The sequence below is a fragment of the Thamnophis elegans genome, chromosome 13, assembly GCF_009769535.1.
Source record: "Thamnophis elegans isolate rThaEle1 chromosome 13, rThaEle1.pri, whole genome shotgun sequence".
In the NCBI taxonomy this organism is placed as follows: Eukaryota; Metazoa; Chordata; class Lepidosauria; order Squamata; family Colubridae; genus Thamnophis; species Thamnophis elegans.
Window position 1 is genome coordinate 22441954 of NC_045553.1, and position 18916 is coordinate 22460869.

An 18916-nucleotide genomic window follows, 5' to 3' on the forward strand; every position below is an offset into this window, starting at 1 on the left:
GGGACAGAAAGACAGAGAGAGAGAGACGGGGTGAAGCCAGTGGTGCCGTGTCGGGCACCTCCCAGCCAGCCAGCTGGATACCACCAGCACCCCCTTCTGTCAGGAGAGAAAGTGGAAGATCACACCGGGGGGGAGGGATGAGGCAGAGAAAGAATGGCAGTGCAGCAGAGAAGCTGGGTGCACCCCTCTTAATCGCATCAGAGCCTCGTGGGATACCTTTGATCTCCAGAGCCCTCCCGCTCCCATCTTGATTTGCAGCTGTGCAAGTTATCTTCAAAGGGACACCTGGGTTGCATCCCTAGGTCCTTCAATAACAATCAATCACCTGATAACCCATCAATCATCCCTAACTCAACTTAAATGGTCCAAGGCCTGGTCTGTTGGTTCATCATCTTGGTTTGGTTTATTGGATTTATATGCTGCCCTTCTCCCAAGGACTCAGGGCGGCGTAAAACATTAAAAATAACACATATTACAAAAGTTTTAAAAAATTAAATAGAATATCCAAAACAAACCCAATTAAGATTAACAATAACATTTTTAAAAAAATTTGAATAAAATTAACAATAATCAATCATTTATTTTGTTTTGTTCAGGCCAGGCTGACTTGCTGGAAAAGCCAACTTTTTAGGGTGCGTCGGAAGGACTGGAGGTCGGGGATTATACGAAGCTCCAGGGACAGCTCATTCCAGAGGGAAGGCGCTCCCACAGAGAAGGCTCTCCCCCTGGGAGTCACTAGCCGACACTGTCTGGCCGACGGCACCCTGAGGAGGCCAACTCTGTGGGATCGCACTGGACGGTGGGAGGCTACCGGTGGCAGTAGGTGGTCTCGCAGGTACCCTGGGCCTAAGAGTGTTTAGAGTGTTTATTAATACTTATAGGCCGCCCTTTTCCCTGAGGGGACTCAGGGCGGCTTACATAAAATGAGGGGAGGGGGTATACAAACAATAAACACACACAATACATAAAAGTAAAATAATAAGCAACATTCATTCATCATTCGGGTGGGGGCAATTATCTTTGTCCCCAGGCCTGACGGGCTAGCCAGGTCTTGAGGGCTGTGCGGAAGGCCTGGACGGTGGTGAGGGTACGAATCTCCACGGGGAGATCGTTCCAAAGGGTCGGAGCTACTACTGAGAAGGCTCTCCTCCTCCATAATTAGTACCTTGAATCACACCCAGAAGACAACCGGCAACCAGTGCAGGCTGCCTAAAAGGGGTGCAACATGGGAGCACCTCGGTGCCCCCATGATAAACCGCGCAGTCGCATTCTGGACCAGTTGAAGCCTCCGGGTGCTCTTCAAGGGCAGCCCCATGTAGAGAACGTTATCTTCAGGATTCAACAGCTATTCCCAAACCATCTCATCAGCACGATAGTTTACTGGTTCTGTTTTTGAACCGGGGGGGGGGGGGGGGACTCAAATCTCACAGAGAGCGATACCCACGTGCTTTTAAAGCCCAAGAGGACTGGTGCTCAATCCTCTCAAAACCCTCTTGGCCATCTGTGTCAGGCCTGCAGCCATCTTTTCTTTTGGGTCTTTGAGCTGCCACACATTCTATTATTCTACTATGCATTTTCTATTGTGGGAAAATGGGAGTGGGGATTGTAGGAGTGAGACGCCATGTAGCCATAACAACATTCTTTCTAGAAAGCCAAGGTCATCCTTTGCCTTTGCACCTCTGCACCTGACTGGAACTGGATAGGTGAAACTGCCAGCATGGCAGTGGGAGATTGGACGATGTGATGGACTTGTGGGTGTGGAGGCAAGATCTTGAACTTTCAACTGGGTGGGGAAAACCGGGAAGCTTCAGATTTGGGTTTTCCCAGATGTGCCAACATGGCTCTCTTAATAAATTGGAACTTTGAGCAATACTTCGCCTTGGACTCTGATTTACTTTTGGATGCTATTTGGAACCCTGACAGTCTGATTGTTTTGATGCCACAGTCCCTCTCTCTATCAGAGGTGCGTGTCTAATCTATCCTCCTTTAAGTCACTGTTTCTCAACCTTGGCAGCTCTAAGACACGTGGATGGATAGATGGGAAATTCTGAGACTGGACGTTCTCACATCTTCGAGATGCTAAAGTTGAGAAACATCGCTTGAAGCTATAAGGGAGAAAGAGAGAGGGGAGTTGAACCCCATCGACTATGATCTGGCTATAAAAGAAGGATGAACTGGGAAACATACTGCCCTCCACATGGTGAGCGAGATGGTTCCTTTGCCAAGCTTTCATTATTAGATCCAGAATGAGAAGGAAAGGAGGACTGCAATCACAGAAGGAAACCAGGAAACTTCTGAAGCTGGTAGAAGAGAGCAGATCTGAGACTTACCATTTATCTGGGAGGGAGAGCCAGAATAGTCTCTGTGCCTGTAGCGTTTGTCACTCTTCAGGCTGTGGCTCTGTCGCCCAGAACCTTCCAGCATGTTGATAATTTCGCTGCGGTCAATGTTGCGAAGGGCTGCGTAGAGGCTCTCCACTGGACAAAGGACAAGGAAGAACAGGTTAAGAACAGGAAATCAAAGCTAGAGATAAAGGCAAGTGGAGCCTTGCCCAAACCATGGTGGAAACAGCCACTCGAACACAGTTTGAATTTATTATGGTCCTTTAATAGGAATGGTGACCTTCTTTCTTGAAAATGAAATGTTGGCCTTGGTTTTGTGGATTAGAAAGATTTGGTGTTATAGGAATGGCTAGTTATATAGGTAAAGGTAAAGGTTCCCCTCGCACATATGTGCCACTCGTTCCTGACTCTAGGGGGCAGTGCTCATCTCTGTTTCCAAGCCAAAGAGCCAGCACTGTCCAAAGACATCCCTGTTGTCATGTGGCCGGCATGACTAAATGCCCAAGGTGCACGGAATGCTGTTCCCTTCCCACCAAAGGTGGTTCTTATTTTTCTACTTGCATTTTTATATGCTTTCGAATATCTAGGTTGGCAGAAGCTGGGACAAGTAACGAGAGCTCACTCTATTATGTGGCGCTCAGGATTCGAACTGTCAAACTTTCTGATTGACAAGCTCAACATCTTAGCCACTAAGCCACTGCATCCTTCTAGAAATATATTAATGTGTAAAAGCAAAAAGGTGAGGTTGGAGTGTGTTTATCTTGCATTGAGCTAGGAAGAGATGGAAGTTAATGCCCCTGTTTTTCTTTCCTTTTCTCTTCCCCCTTGTACCTCACTGCCCCTTTTCCCGGTTCCCTTTCCCTCTCTTAATTTCCTATCTTCTTTGAATTTTCTATAGTAAAATAAAAGTGATAAATGTGAAAGGAATGGTGATCTTCTTTTGTGTCAACCCATATACAGATAGTCCTCAACTTATGACCATAATTGAGCCCAAAATTTATATTGCTAAGACAGAAATTTGTTAAGAGAGTTTTGCCCCATTTTATGACTTGTCTTGCCATGTTTGTTAAGTGAATCATTGCAGCTGTTAAATTAGTAATAGGGTTGTTAAGTGAATCTGGAATCTTGGTCCAGAAGCCACCACTGGGTCACGTGGCTTAGGGACACTGCAATTGTCATAAATGTGAGTTAGGATGTCAAGCATCCAAATGTAAATCATGTCACCATGGGGGTGCAGCAACGATCATAAATGCGAAAAATGGTCAGAGGTCAACTCTGCATTCTTAACTCAATTCCCATCACTGAGGGATATCCAAAATGGCATCCTAAGCTGAATTTGCTTGCATTCATGTTGGAAACACTGAGGTGCTGCCAGGTTGAAAGGCGTAGCCGGTGACATCACCATTGTCCAGGGACACCTGATTGGGGGGGGGGGGGCTCTTTTCATGGCCCAATTAATGTGCAGACTGAAGTGGTACCCATCTCCTGTTCTGACCTAGGCTTCCTGAGACAATAAAAAGCACACACTTAGTCCCAAAAACCCTCTTTTATTTCAACGGCTGTGAATTATGTTCATTCACAGCCTGTAATGAGTTTGTAAAAAGTCTGACAGAAGTCTGCCAAAGTCTTTCAGGATAAGGCTGATAAGCACCCACCTTTATCTCCCTTGAAATGCTGCCAAAGACCTAATTGGTAATTAGCTTGCAAAGACGCATAGAGTAAAGAGTCAAAACGGAGCTTCAGAATTTAAACCAACTAGAACGAACAAAGTTGCTTCCTGCAAAGGCTCACATTCCTTTGCTCCTCCTTTATGTCTTTTGGGAGGGGCTAATCGCCTCCAAGCCTTATTCCCATGTCGTCCCTTTTGTCTTAACTGTTCTTGCCTTCTGGCAGCTCTGCGCATGAGCACAATGGGAACAGGCTCCCCCTGTTCCTCTGCCTCGCTGATGTCTGACTCTGGAGACTCCGGAGGCAGTACGTAACTCCCAGATGGCCCCAGCCCCCTCTCTACCTCCGATGCAAAGGCCTCGTCCAAGTCTTCCCCAGACTCAAAGACTGGCCCATGTTCCTCCCCAACCTCCTCACTGTCTAACTCTGCTGCCAACTCTGCAGGCCCCTGGCAGACCATAACGTTTACCTACTCACGATTACTCGCTTTCAAACTGCTAAGTCAGCTGCAGTAAATGACAGGTACTCGCCCTGTCACACAGCAGCACTCGGATCTCAAGCATGGACTTGCTGATTGTCAACCCTGCATCCTAACCATGTGAGCCAACACACTCCTCCTCTAAAGTTGCATTAATTTGATATGAAAGTGCCAATGGCATGGGACTCAATGCGTCCTTCCATTGTTGCATAGGATCTAACCCCCTTGATGGCGAACCTATGGCACGCGTGCCAGAGTTGGCACGCAGAGCCCTCTCTGTGGGCACACACCCCGTCACCAGCTGCTCTTCATGGGTACTGGAGCACCAGAAAATGGACTTTAAAAACGGTCAGCCGGCCTTTGAGTCTCTGGTGCTCTGGCATGTGCGCCCATGCACACATGCACATGCATTCTGGTTTGGGCACTTGGTTCCAAAAATGTTCACCATCAGTGATCTAAATCAAAGATATTTTTGGGATGACATGAGCTAAGATGGAGAACATCTAAAGCAATGTTTCTCCACAGGACTTCAAGTCACCAAGGTTGAGAAACACTGATCTAAAGTATCTCTCCGATATATGCAAAAGAGGAAGCCTTCCTTTCCGACCCTCTCATTAATACTCACTGTTGGCACTCTGGCCACCACGGCTGGTCCAAAGGTTCAAGAGAGTCAAGCTCTGCTCCAGGAGGGAGTTGGGATTCTCAACCCGGATTCTGTTGATATCATCCACTCCGAATTGAAGTTCCCGAGCCAGTTCTGCAGGGAATACGAGCCAGTCCAATCAGCAGGGATGGAATGGAATGCAACTAGACTTCATAGCTAAGTGTCTATGGAAGTTCTCAGCCTTCCAGGTCATGGTTGTCCCAAAAGTTCTTTTTTTCAAGAGGCAACTGGACTTTCTGGTTTTTCTTTTGAAGATGTTTTGCTTCTCATCCAAGAAGCTTCTTCAGCTCTGACTGGATGATGACAAATGGTTTATAATCCTTGCAGACAGCTGGTCATTTGCATCCTTCTAGAGAGTCCTTGAGGCCACTTGGAGGTTTATCTGTGTCCTCAGGGTCAGAGTGGTGCAAATGGTTCCTGTAGTCTGCAATGTTAGTGTCCTCTGGAAATTTATATTTTTTGTAGATTTATATACCTTGCAGATAGAGTTGGTCATTTGCATCCTTTTAGCGAGTCATTGAGGTCACTTGGAGGTTTATCTGTGTCCTCAGGGTCACCTGAGTGGTGCAAATGCGTGTGGAGCCTTCTTGGAACGGTTGAAGGGACTGTGTCACAGACTGGAGATAGATGATGTTGTATCCTTCCTCCTCTTTTGAGGGGGGAGGGGTTGTTGTTCAATTTTGACGTAGATGGCCTCTTTGGCCCAGGCCAGAAGGAAGAATGCAAATAATCAGCTGTCTACAAAGAGTATACATCCTTCCAGTCCTCACCATCCAGTGAGAGTTGAAGAAGCTTCTTGGACAAGAAGTGAAACGTCTTCAAAGAAAAACCAGGAAGTCCAGTTGCACCTTCGGGACAACTGGTCTTCACAGCTCCCAACCTCCATTCAGATAGCCCATGTCCAACCAGGCTGAACATTTTTGATGTAAAGAGGAAAAATGGCATTGTTCCATTGACCTGATTCCTAGCCTAGTTGATAGTCGGCCAACAAAGAGACCCAAGGAAGGTCTCAAGAAGCTTTAGGACTACAGAGTGTTCACTTCCGATGTAATGTGTGGATTATGGAACCTGAGATCGCACATCCAGATTTCCCAGGGGACTAAGAAGACACAGAAATCAAGCCCAGGGAGTTAACATGCTACCTCCAATCTCAGAACCACAATGTTCTGAGTCACAGTGGAACAGTGGTTAGAATGCAGTACTGCAGGCTACTTCAGCTGACTGCCGGCTGCCGGCAGTTTGACTCTCACCAGGCTCAAGATTGACTCAGCCTTGTATCCTTACTAAGTCAGTAAAATGAGGACCCAGATTGTTGGGGGGCAATAGGCTGACTCTAAACCGCTTAGAGAGGACTGGAAAGCACGGTGAAGCAGTATATAAATCTACATGCTATTGCTATTTCTTTTCTTCTTCCTTCCTTCCTTCCTTCCTTCCTTCCTTCCTTCCTTCCTTCCATCCATCCACAAATCCATCCATCCATCCATTCATCCCAGGTTGTTGGGGGCGAGAGGCTGACTTTGCAAACCACTTCGAGAGGACTGGAAAGCACTGTGAAGTGGTATATAAGTTTAAGTGCTATTGCTATTCCTTTTCTTCTTCCTTCCTTCCATCCACACATCCATCCATCCCAGGTTGTTGGGGGCGAAAGGCTGACTCTGCAAACCACTTAGAGAGGACTGGAAAACACTGTGAAGTGGTATATAAGTCTATGGGCTATTGCTATTCTTCCTCCAAGGTGCGACCCTCAATAGCCAATTCAGTCTGAGGGTGAGGTGGTCAGGTTTGCCAACATTTTATCTCTTAACCTGGGCTCCAAATCTGCCATTTCACATGGGTTGGTTCCCCTCCTTGCCCCCAGTTCATTGATACTTACCAGCCCAACTGAGACCCAAGTGTTCTGCAATGACTGCCAACTTCATGTTGGTCTTGTCTTTCTCTGTGCTGTTAAGGGATCCTGGAAGGAGAGGAACAAAGTCAAACTCAACAATCTTCCTCTTCAGGTATTGCTGGAGGTATCCCAAAGATGCCACTGAAAAGGCAACTGGGTTTTCTTGGGAGGTGGGTGGTTAGGGTTAGGATTGGTTCATCCAAGAAGCTTCTTCAGTTTCCTCTTGATAGAATCATAAGTAACATAACCCCAACATATCACAGCACACTTCAGTAACTATTAAATTCAATGTAAATTAGCTTAGCTTTACATTCTCAGAGTGTTTAGGAATAAGTACATCCTTAATTGTCTATGATATTTTGAATATTGATTGTAAAGCTGACTATAAATTTATAGGTTTCTCCTGAATTTGTTTTCGCAGATTTTCACAGGTACAGGTATGCAGGTCTTGGCGTATTCGGGTCTTTTCCCATGTAAGGTTGAGAGTATGTTGGCGACATTTCGACGAGGTCCCACTCGCCATCTTCAGGCTGGTGCACCAGCCTGAAGATGTCGAGTGGGACCTCATCAAAACGTCGCCAACATATTCTCAACCTTACACGGGAAAAGACATGAAATAAATAAATAAATAAATAAATAAATAAATGTGTCTCTCTGTGTGTGTATGTGTATGTATGTGTGTATGTATGTATATATCTATGAATGACTATGTATGTTATGTATGTATGTTATGTATGTATGTATGTTCCAGCATAACTCTGGAACACCTGGCCATTAAGGAAAGCGAAGTGTGGTGTCCTAGAGTGGCAATTGTTTGTGATGTCAATTCCTTTACAGCTTCCTCTGGAAAGCCAGCCATGATGTTCACCCTCCAGTGGACCAATGGGGAAGCGCCTGATGGATTTGGGGTGCTTAAACATATAATATGTTTACTTCTACTTTAGAGTGACTGTTACTAATTTTGTGCTGGCCTATGACCAAAAAACAAGGAAACAATTCTAGCATAGTTTTCAGGGTTCCAAGTAATACCCCCGTAGCAAACAGAACTCTGAGTAAATTCTTCAAAGAACAATTTTATTGGAGACTAGCCTATAACCCAGGAATTTATTTATAAGGGGGAATTGTCCAGACCAAATGTAATTTCTAATGTTGGATTTTCCCCCTTATCAGAGGGAGGCCCCTTGTAGAGTACTGTGAAGCCGTTTCCATGGCAATTCCACTGCACTGCACAGTAGAAGCCATTTTATAGCAGTACAGTAGAAATCATTTTAAGGCTGCATCTTAATAGAACACACACCCTGAGGTTAGGGGCATCTTACCCCCGCAGTATTTGTTTCCAGAGAAACTGTGTACCAAGTTTGGTTGAAATTGATCAAGGCATTCCAGAGTTATCCTGGAACACACACAAGAAGAAGGAGGAGGAGGAGGAGGAGGAGGAGGAGGAGGAGGAGGAGGAGGAAGGAAGGAAGGAAGGAAGGAAGGAAGGAAGGAAGGAAGGAAGGAAGGAAGGAAGGAAGGAAGGAAGGAAGGAAGGAAGGAAGGAAGGAAGGACTGGTGAAAACTGACTTTAAATGTTCCTGTGGTTTTCACCTAATTAAAAGTAAAAGTTTTTCCCTTCCCCCAACAATCTGTCACATGGTCCAATCAAAGTGTCGTCCAGTTGCCTGGCAATTTTACTCTTCCTCTCTCACGCCACCTGTGGGAATGTCCTTGGTTTCCAGGAGAAAGTATTTTGTTTTGGCTACAAACCTCCAGCTATCTCTATTCCCTCCTCCCTATTCCTCTGCTCCGGTGTGACAACATTAAAGCCTCAAAATGCCCTCGGTCGGGTCAGCTTCAGGGTTGACACATCATGCCTTGGGCTAAGCTTTCCAGCTTAAAAACCCACAAACTGATAACACCATTGGTTCCAGTTAAATGCTAAGAGTCCATCAAAAGAAGAATCAAGTTCTAGGCTCTGCCCAACTTGCATTGCTGGGATCTTGTCCCCTTACCCAGAGTGCCGTCACTGAGCAGGCTGTATCTCTCTCTCAGGGCAAGTGGTGTCAATGTTCTCCTTCGCTCTTCACTGCCCAAAGTCTGGGAAAACAAGAAAAGGTTTTGAGATTGTAAAGTATCAAAGTAGAGAGGAACACCCACCCAACAAATACTCAAAAACGAAAGACTGTCCCATTTCTGCCACCATCCTGGGACATCTCAAGGGCCTGAGCACATTGATTTAGGACAGGGATGAGCAACCTCAGAGCCAAGGTGGCGCAGTGGTTAAATGCAGCACTGCAGGCTACTGCTAGATCAGCAGGTCAGCGGTTCAAATCTCACCGGCTCAGGGTTGACTCAGCCTTCCATCCTTCCGAGGTGGGTAAAATGAGGACCCAGATTGTTGGGGGCAATATGCTGACTCTCTGTAAACCGCTTAGAGAGGCCTGAAAGGCCTATGAAGCGGTATATAAGTCTACTGCTATTGCTATATTGCTACCTTAAACCCTCAAAGAGCCATTTGGACTTGTTTACCACAGAAAAGAAAACACAGGGAGCCACAAAATCCATTTGATATTCGAAATGGTTTTTTTGGGTCTCATCTCCATCAGAATATTTTTCAGCAAAAGCTTATTCTGAAATGTCTTGCAACACATTTGATTTTTTGTTATTTGCCAATTTCTCACCACATATTAAGCATACTAGTACACCAGTTTCTTCTGAAACTTTTCTTTTCTTGGATTTATCCATTTACATTGGCCTTTCGGGGGTCGAAAAGCTCAATTAATCATGTGCCGGCAGGTGTTGCACATTGGCAGTTATGACTAGAGAATATATATAATTCTTTTATTGGCCAAGTGGGATTGGACGGACAAGACAAATTCCTTGTGTATCCAATCACACTTGGCCAAGAAAAGAATTCTGTATATTCTCAATTCTAATTTGAGTGACAGGGAACCTCAGCAGAGGGATGAAAGAGCCACATGTGGCTCCAGAGCCACGAGTTCCCCACCCCTGATTTAGGAGATATCCATAGCATTCCTTTTCCTTCCTTGTTCCATGCTCTGATAATGAAAATGTTATCTAGTTTGGTAATGAAATATCTACAAGAAAAACCCCAAGCTGTGAGAGCACTAAGGACCCCACAATTCAACCCTGAACTATAAATATTCCCTTCCATCAGTACTAATAAACACTGGGAGAATATGGGGTGTGGCTACCTCTTACTTCTTTCCCCCACCCCTACCTTGGGACTGTCTCAAATTAACTGTCACAAATTAACACTGATAGCAGTCTTCCACTATCTCAGGGACTGCCATAAAGAAGAGGGAGTCAAGCTATTCTCAAAGCACCTGAAGGTCAGACAAAAAACAATGGGTGGAAACTCATCAAGGAGAGAAGCAATTTAGAACTAAGGAGAAATTTACTGACAGTGAGGACAATTAATAAGTGGAACAACTTGGCTCCAGAAGTTGTAAATGCTCCATCACTGGAAGTTTTAAGAAGAGATTGGGAAATCATTTGTCTGCAATGATATAGGGCTTCCTGCCTGAGCAGGGGGTTAGACTAGAAGACATCCAAGGTCCCTTCCAACTCTTATAATATTCTAAAAATAGAAAAGGTCTCTTAATTTAGGGGTATTTCTGGAATGTGCTCCCTCTTCCCTGGGAGACTAGCCATTCTTTCTCCAGGTACATACTCCATCACATCACTTCCGCCCGCCTCAAAATCATGCTTCTTTCCATGTTTTCAAGGGAGCTAGGCAATGGAAGGAGGGACAGATGCACAATTGTTCATCTTTCATCAGAATCTGACAATTAAAGATTTACACCGCTTGGGTGTGTTACAGGTTACTGCCTACTTGCAAGGGGATTGAACCAGAAGTGGTATTCAGCAGGTTCTTACCACTTCTGGCAAACCGGTGGCAGAAATTGAGTAGTTCGGAGATGGGGCCACCTCTGGCTGGCCCCACCACCATCTATTCTCTGCCTCCCGAGTCCCAGCTGATCAGGAGGTAATGGGGATTTTGCAGTATCCTTCCCCTGCAGTGCGGAAGGAATGGAGATTTTGCACTATCCTTCCCCTGGAATAGGAAGGGAATGGAAATTTTGCAGTATCCTTCCCCTGGAGTGGGGAGGGAATGGGGATTTTGCAGTATCCTTCCCCTGGAGTGGGGAGGGAATGGAGATTTTGCGGTATCCTTCCGCTGCCACGCCCACCAAGCCATACCCACAGAACCAGTAGTAAACATTTTGAATCCCACCACTGGATTGAACCCTGAGGCTATTCCTAAACCTGCTCTGCAGCAAGCCAAAAAGAGCAGGATAGACTCAAAGCAATGGCATATGGGGAGGATAAGATATGGGAAGGGGGACATACTCACCTTGGAACAGGGTGGCATTGTGACATTCAGATGGCACAGCACATGCTGAAGCTCTTCATACTTCATTGGCTTGCGTAGGAAGGACAAAGAACCACTGGCTTCCCGGCTACTGTCCCTCACCTACATTTCAGAAGACCAGAGGGAACCAATTAATTACATGATTCAAGAAGCAGATCAAAATATCAACTGTCTTCCACAATCCTCCTTTGACTTACTATCAGCCCCATCTTTCTCATTTTACTTTCCTTTATCAGCCGCGGTGGCGCAGTGGTTAAGAGTGTGGGACTGCAGGCTACTTCTGCTGCTTGCCGGCTGCCTGCAATTTGGCAGTTTGAATCCCACCAGGCTCAAGGTCGACTCAGCCTTCCCTCCTTCCGAGGTGGGTAAAATGAGGACCCAGATTGTTGGGGGCAAGAGGTGGATTGTGTAAACCACTTCGAGAGGGCTGGAAAGCAGTATGTAAGTCTAATTGCTATTGCTTCTGGTTGTTCCAAAGGTACTTTTTCAAGAGGCAACTTGACTTTCTGGTTTTTCTATGAAGGCGTTTCACTTCTCAACCAAGAAGAGCTTGGATGAGCTTCTTGGAAGACAGGTTGGTCCTTTGCTTTTTTCAGGGTGGCCCTAAGGGCCATATCTAAGTACCCGTGGGCCAGATTCGGCCCACAGGCCTTAAATTTGACAACCCTGTGTTATTCTGTTATTCTGAAGTGACTCAAGCTTAGCTTTTCTTTCTGAAATGTCTGCTTACAATAAGTAACTTCTTGGTGGACGTCCAACCAAGGCAAGACAACACTCCCTTCTACAGAGGCTGAGGTTTGAAAAACCTCAATGGGTTAGTTATAGACTCTGTTGGCATCCTTACCCTGGGAAGAGACCCAGCCAGTACAACCCTAGACAACCCAAAACGTTTAACGATTACCTTAACTGGGATGATAAGACGGTTCTCATGGAATGACTGGAACAAGAAGTTCCGTTGCTGGGCAGCCTTCTTGATTGGCAGCAGGTTCCCAGAAAGCTCCATGTGGAGTGGCATGCCTTCAGCCACCTGCGAAAGACCACAGTAAGATTCTCCAGGCGATCACCGGCCACCCAGAATTAGTTTGGAGTTGGGTGGCACCAAGATCAAATCAAGTCAAAGTCAAATCTGTCAGGGTAATGATGATTTAAAGCTGACCAACCAATGTAAGGCTACAAAGATGATAAAATGAGGCTGAGTCAGCAGAGGTACTGCTGCTTTAAGAAGCTGTCTATATAAGAGAGGTCATATGAGAGCACCCGTCTCTCTTCTAGTGTATTATCTTCATAGTAGTTCTCCGTGTAGAATTGGAGATTGATTGCTTGCCTAGCTGTGCCGTGTGTGTGTGTGTGTGTGTGTGTGTGTGTGTGTGTGTGTTGCGAATTATTCTAAAAATATAAGTTCCAGGTATAGTTATAAAAGAAGAAACAGACATTGCGATCTCCAGAACTTAAAATACACTGCTCACTTGGCTTTCATTAGCCATTAAAGAGATATCTGCCTTTATATACTTATTAATCAATCTGGCCATTGCCTGATGTAAAAACAACAAAGCTAATTACAGGTGGGAAGTGGGTAGATGGGCTTATCACGCGCACAATGGCCAAATAGATTAATAGTGTATCAAGGCAGATACATCTTTAATGATGTGTGTGTGTGTGTATACACATACACATACACATACACATACACATACACATACACATACACATACACATACACATACATATATATATATATATATATATATATATATATATATATATATATACACACACACACACATACATACATACACACACGCACATATACACACATACACACACATACATTCACATCATTAAAATAAATATATACCAAATAAAAATAAACAAATATTTATTATTTATTTATTAAAATAAATAAATATTACAGAAAATTCTAATTGTAATTCTTTTACAATGAAAAAAAAATTGGAAAGCAACCAAGATGGGAGGCAGGGGGAGGGGGCATTAAACCTTGGAGTGACTGGCAACCAATAAGTATCCCAGTGTCAGGCACAAGAAATCAGGAGCCAAGATAAGGTTCAAAAGTACTACGAGTTAATTTCATGCTCCCAGGACACAGGAATCTGAACTACTAACCGTCATGGAAAATTGGTGCTAGATAAGAGTCAATGGAATTCACGGGATTCCAAATTTAGGTCTCTTATGGGACCAGAGCAACTCTAAACTGATGAAACATTTGACCTCACCCTCAGGGGTCAATTACCCTGTCATCTCCTACCCCGAGGACTTACCTCAATGTCTCGGCTTCGTGCCACTTCCGTGAAGTTTTCATGTTGCTCCAACGTTTTGTCCACTTTATCATCGGTCATACAGTAGCAGCGCAAGCGTCCTTCCCTCCCATCATTCATCTTGGCAAATACAACAAACTTAGCCATGTAGGGCACAGCTGCCAGCTCCTTGTATAACAGGGTGGCAAAATGGACAGCTTCAGCTGTGCGCGGGCAGTCTGCAAGCCAGAACCTACGTAGCAGAAAAGATAAGACTGTACTAGGCTGGGAGACCACCCGAATATGCCAAGGGTGAACAGACCACCACTGTTCAGTTGCCAAGAAAACAACACAGACATTTCTATGGAGTCAAACTTGGTTCAATGGCAACACTACCTTGTGTCAAGCTTGAAAAGATTTTTGCTGTCGCAACCATTGTTGCATCTCACTTTGCCTATGAACTATGGGGGAGGGAAGGGGATGAAAAAATGGCCCAGACTGTTCTGAACAGCCTTCACGACCACCACTCAACAGCCTACTTGTGAGGAGAAATGACATTTTAGTTAGAAAGGCAAGAATACATGGCATTAACTGATTGTTGTGGTCCACCAGCAGCCTGGGGAGATGGCAGCAGATTCAGACAATAAGGAGGTTGGGGAGGAACTTGGGCCAGTTTTGGAGTCTGGGGAAGTCTCTGATGAGTGCTCTGCATCACACGCAGAGGTAGAGCCAGGGCCATCCAACATTCCCCAGCCACCAGAGAGGAAGCTGCCTTTTGAGGCTGAGATAAGTGAGGAGGAAGAACAGCTGGGGTCTGTTCCAGATGCACATATGCGCAGAGTAGTTAGAAAAGTTGAGCAATGGAGGACAAGGAGTCGACTCAGGAAGCAAAACAAACATTGACACTGAATTGCCCCTCCCTGGCAGAGAAATAAATAGAAGGAAAGGGGTGTGGTTGTCGTAGGAGACAACAGTTCATATTTCTGAAGATTTTGCGCATGGTGTTTTGTGCCACAAAGACTGTTTGCCAGAACTTAATTTGCAGCCTTTCGGCTGGGAGTTAAAAGCCTTGCAATTATCACAAAGGACTGATAAGATCTGTACTGCAGTTTACTCCTTGCAAGACTCTTGCCTGGACTTTTGGTGGGTGAATGCAATTATTTCACAAGAGGTAAATAAAGAGGGTTTTTTTGAGTCTGTTTCTTGTTTCTGCTAAGGTGGGGTCAGAACAGGTACTAGCAAGAAATCCTGGCCAAGGAATCCGCTGGAGGGAACTGTCAGCCTGTTTTGGTTACTTGCTTACAGCTGCTTTGCTATGCTTGCTTACTATCGGCTGCCATAGGAACCGTGGGGGGGCATGGTATTAGGGAAGGGAATAATATTGTATGGAGGAGTCTTGTTCTCACCATGTTCTGTGCATACTGGTGGCTAATGTTTGGAGGTCAACCGTCTCACATACCAACTTGATGAGGCTGTTTGAAGATGCACCCCACATGACACCTTAGTGAGTTGCAGATTGGACACTGGGTTGGGGAATTGGAGGGGGTAAACATTTGATATGTATATGTCCCTGCGTTTCTGGCTCAGATCTTGCTTTCCTTTTAACTGCTTTCACTTCATATCTAGTAAAAGTAGTTTATCTCATTTAACATGGAATTGGGGTTTTTCTTTCTTGGATATTGAAGGAGACATGCCTGACATTAAGCAAGATCTCACTTTGCACCCATCCTGGAGTTAAAAGCTTCTGTGGGGGGGAGCACCCAAATGTCAAACCCTGCAACCAGCAGGAGAAGACGATGGCAAGGGTCACAACCAGCCGAAAACCAGGCAGCAGAAAGAGAGGATCTCATGATGACCCATGCTTTACACCTTCTTCAGGAGGCTTGGAAATGATGGAGCGTCCGTGTAAGTCTCACTAAAAGGGAGAGTGGATTAGCCGAGCAGGCGGGGGGGGGGGAGCAGAAGACCTGGTTAGCCCTGAAACGTACCTGGGAACAGCTCCTGGAGCTGGACAAGAGGGAGGGGCCCCAGCCACAGCAGTTCAAGCTCCCCCAAGGAGGGGAGGAAACCTCCAAAGGCACCAAATGCCTCAGATTCCTCCACTTGGAGTGAACTACAGAGAAGATCCCAAAGAACTGTGGGGGGGGGGTACTGCAAGTTTGGGATTACATGCAAGAGTATGGAGAAGTTTCTCATTGGAAGTTGCCAAAATAAGAAGTGTTACTATGGCTCTGGGAGGCAAAGCGGCTGCCTGGATGTTAGCCCTAAAGGGAAAGAGAAAATCCCCAAAGAACATTGGGATCTCAAGGAGGTTTTCAGTGAAAAGGCCTCCAGCAAACTACCCTCCCACTGCACCACTGATTGCAGCATTAAAATCATCCTAGGGGAGAAACTCCCTAAGCCCCAGTTATACTCGATGACCCCACATGAAATGGAGGAATTACAAAAATTCATTGACAAAAACTTAAAAAGAGGTTTCATACAACCAGCTAGGCCACGAGTGGCCACACCTGTATTGTTCAGAGAAAAGAAAGATGGCGCCTTTTGTTTATGTGTGAATTACAAAAACCTTAATGGAATTTGCGTGGAAAATGTATACCCCCTGCCACTCATGAAGGATATGTTAGCCCACTTGGGGAAGGGGAAGATTTTTACCAAGTTGGACCTAAGGGAGGCCTATTACAGAGTCAGAATCAAAGAAGGGGTGAGTGGGAAACTGCTTTCAACTGCCCTTTGGGATGCTTCCAGTTCAGGGTACTCCCATTTGGTCTGCAGGGGGCGCCAGCAGTTTTCATGCAATTAATAAATGAAGTTTTACATGAGCACCTGTACAAGGGTGTGTTAGTCTATTTTGACAACATCCTTATCTACATGGAAACACGTGAGGAACACGTGACTTTGGTTTGCTCAGTCCTCAAGAAACTCCGAGCTGCTGAACTTAATGCAAAATTGTCTAAATGTGAATTTCATCAGGAGAAACCGCCAATTTTGTCCTTGTCTGAATGGAGTGATCAACTTCGGCAGTTTGGGCCCATGACCTGCAAAGCGTTAGATGTGGTGCACCAGGCTCACAAATGACAAGCAGATAAAAGAAGGGTTAAGCCGAAAGAGTACCAAGTTGGGGATAGAGTGTTTATGTCCACCAAGTTTCTGCAAACCACCCAAAAGTTGAAGAAGTTGGGGCCGAAGTACATAGGTCCGTTCCCCATTGTAAAAATCTTGGACTCCAGAAAACATAGGGGTCGCAATTCAGTATTTGTTCTCCTGGAAACATTTTCCCCCTTCCCAGGTTGAATGGGTTGGCAATTCTCATCTTAGGGCTCCTGAGGCATGCCTGACAGGAACACTCCTGGAACGTGAATGATTGTCTCCAACAACCGCACCTCCCACACCCCTCCTCCTTATATCCCAGCCAGGGAGGGGCTTGTTAACGTCTCCTTCTTATCCTTGATAGCTGGTCCTCAGTCCTATGTTGTTCTCCTCTCCACCATTCTCTGTGCATATGTGCATCTGGGACAGACCCCAGTGTTCCTCCCCATTGCTCAGCTCAGGCCCCCAAAACAGCTTTCTCTCTGCCTGAGTGACTAGATGGACCCTGCCCTGCATCTGGCTCTGAGTCCTCCTGCTCCTCAGAGTCCTCTGCAGATCCAGATGGTAACTCAGGCACCCTCTCCATATCATCCGACTCATCTGACAAACCACAACACAGACATCAAGATGTCAGCATGAGAACCAAGGACATTTCAGCAGGTTTTCACAGAAGCTCCCCCCAAAAAAGACTTTCTCACAACAATATCCAGAAACTAAATTGGACAAGGTGACCTGAGGTAATTGGGTGACAGTAGCATTTGAGCTTTAACTGTAGGAGTTAGCACGGGAAAGCTCTAGATCTGGTTTTGCCTTCAAACATGCAGAAATGATGTACTCAATAAAGTTTTGTATAAAGAGATTGGACCATCTCGACAGTTGCTTTGGTTGGGTTTGTCAGTCGGCACCAGTTTTGTACCATAATAGAGTGGTACCACATTTATCACCCTCTTTTGTGCTTTTTCCTTCCCCTACCCCATACCTTCCAAACATGTTGGATTATACCAAACACATCTAAAAGGATGGTTCACCCAATCCCTTGCATTGTGTGTTGTATCCCCTGTGGCCATTTGAGATCTAGCATGTGTTTTTGAGGTGCCATCCAACACCTTCTCCCAAAGCTTCCCTCCAATTCACCTGGCTGACACATTGGTGGTGAAATTTGCACATTCATTGGCGTAGATTAATTTTGTGGTCCCGGTGATGTCCTCCCATTGTGCTGGTGCAGTTCCTCCTGGGAAAAGAAAGTGGGGACAACTGATTGAGGGTCTTTCAATCCACAGTTTGATTCTAGAAATTCGATACAGAAGTTCAGCTCGGTGTGGCCCTATATGACATTACTAAGAGTGGCCTTCTGACAAATAGAATCAATGGAGAAGCTGGCAGTAAAATTGCAAATTGCTGTCATATGTCTTGCTTAACATCCAGAGGTGATTCATTTAACAACTACAGTGGAGGCTATTTTCCAGAAAGCACCTGAAGGCCAGACAAGGAATAATGGATGGAAACTGACCAAGGAGAGATTCAACATAGAAGTTGTGGGAGCTTCATCCCTGGAGGCTTTCAAGAAGAGACTAGACATCTCTCAAAAATGGTGCAGGGTCTCCTGCTTGGGTGGGGAGTGGACTAGATGACCTACAAGGTACCTCCCAACTCTGTTATTCTATTCTAAATAGAGTCAATGGAGAAACTGGCAGTAAAATTTCAAATTGCTGTCACATATGTCTTGCTTAACACCCAGGGATGATTCACTTTAACAACTACAGTGGAAGTTGTGAATTTATCATGGTCATGTAATGCCTTGGCTAACCACCGTATTCTTTAGCAATGGAGTTGCCAGTCCCAATTGTGGTTAATAATTGAGGACTACCTATAGTCAGATAAAAGAAACTTGAGTCCAGGAGCAGAAATATAATTTGAGAAAGTGTCACACATCTCTCCCAAGAACCTCTCCAGTTCTCACAAAGATAAGAGGGGAGTGGGAGACACCTTCAGACTTGTAAGATTGTCCTGCGTGACTTAGGATTCCTAGTTTGGTCTATCTTGAAGAGGTATATACCATATTTTTCAGAGTATAAGACGTACCTTTTTACCTCAAAAAAGAGGGTGAAAATCTGGGTGCCTCTTATACACTGAATACAGCATTTTTGGCCTCCGAA

The 18916-nt window shown here is 45.3% G+C and overlaps 1 protein-coding gene across 5 annotated transcripts in view; it reads right to left on the minus strand.

Moving 5' to 3' along the window:
* ANK1 (ankyrin 1) overlaps positions 1 to 18916 on the minus strand; it is a 133760-nt gene that overhangs the window by 18296 nt on the left and 96548 nt on the right. For all 5 annotated transcript variants that reach the window (XM_032229096.1, XM_032229098.1, XM_032229097.1 and 2 more), the window contains 8 exons: positions 17895 to 17991; positions 13695 to 13923; positions 12320 to 12445; positions 11401 to 11520; positions 9035 to 9119; positions 7026 to 7106; positions 5114 to 5245; positions 2331 to 2477 (listed from right to left, as the gene is read on the minus strand). In XM_032229096.1, the coding sequence (XP_032084987.1) occupies positions 2331 to 2477; positions 5114 to 5245; positions 7026 to 7106; positions 9035 to 9119; positions 11401 to 11520; positions 12320 to 12445; positions 13695 to 13923; positions 17895 to 17991 (1017 nt within the window). The remainder of the gene's footprint in view (positions 1 to 2330; positions 2478 to 5113; positions 5246 to 7025; positions 7107 to 9034; positions 9120 to 11400; positions 11521 to 12319; positions 12446 to 13694; positions 13924 to 17894; positions 17992 to 18916) is intronic.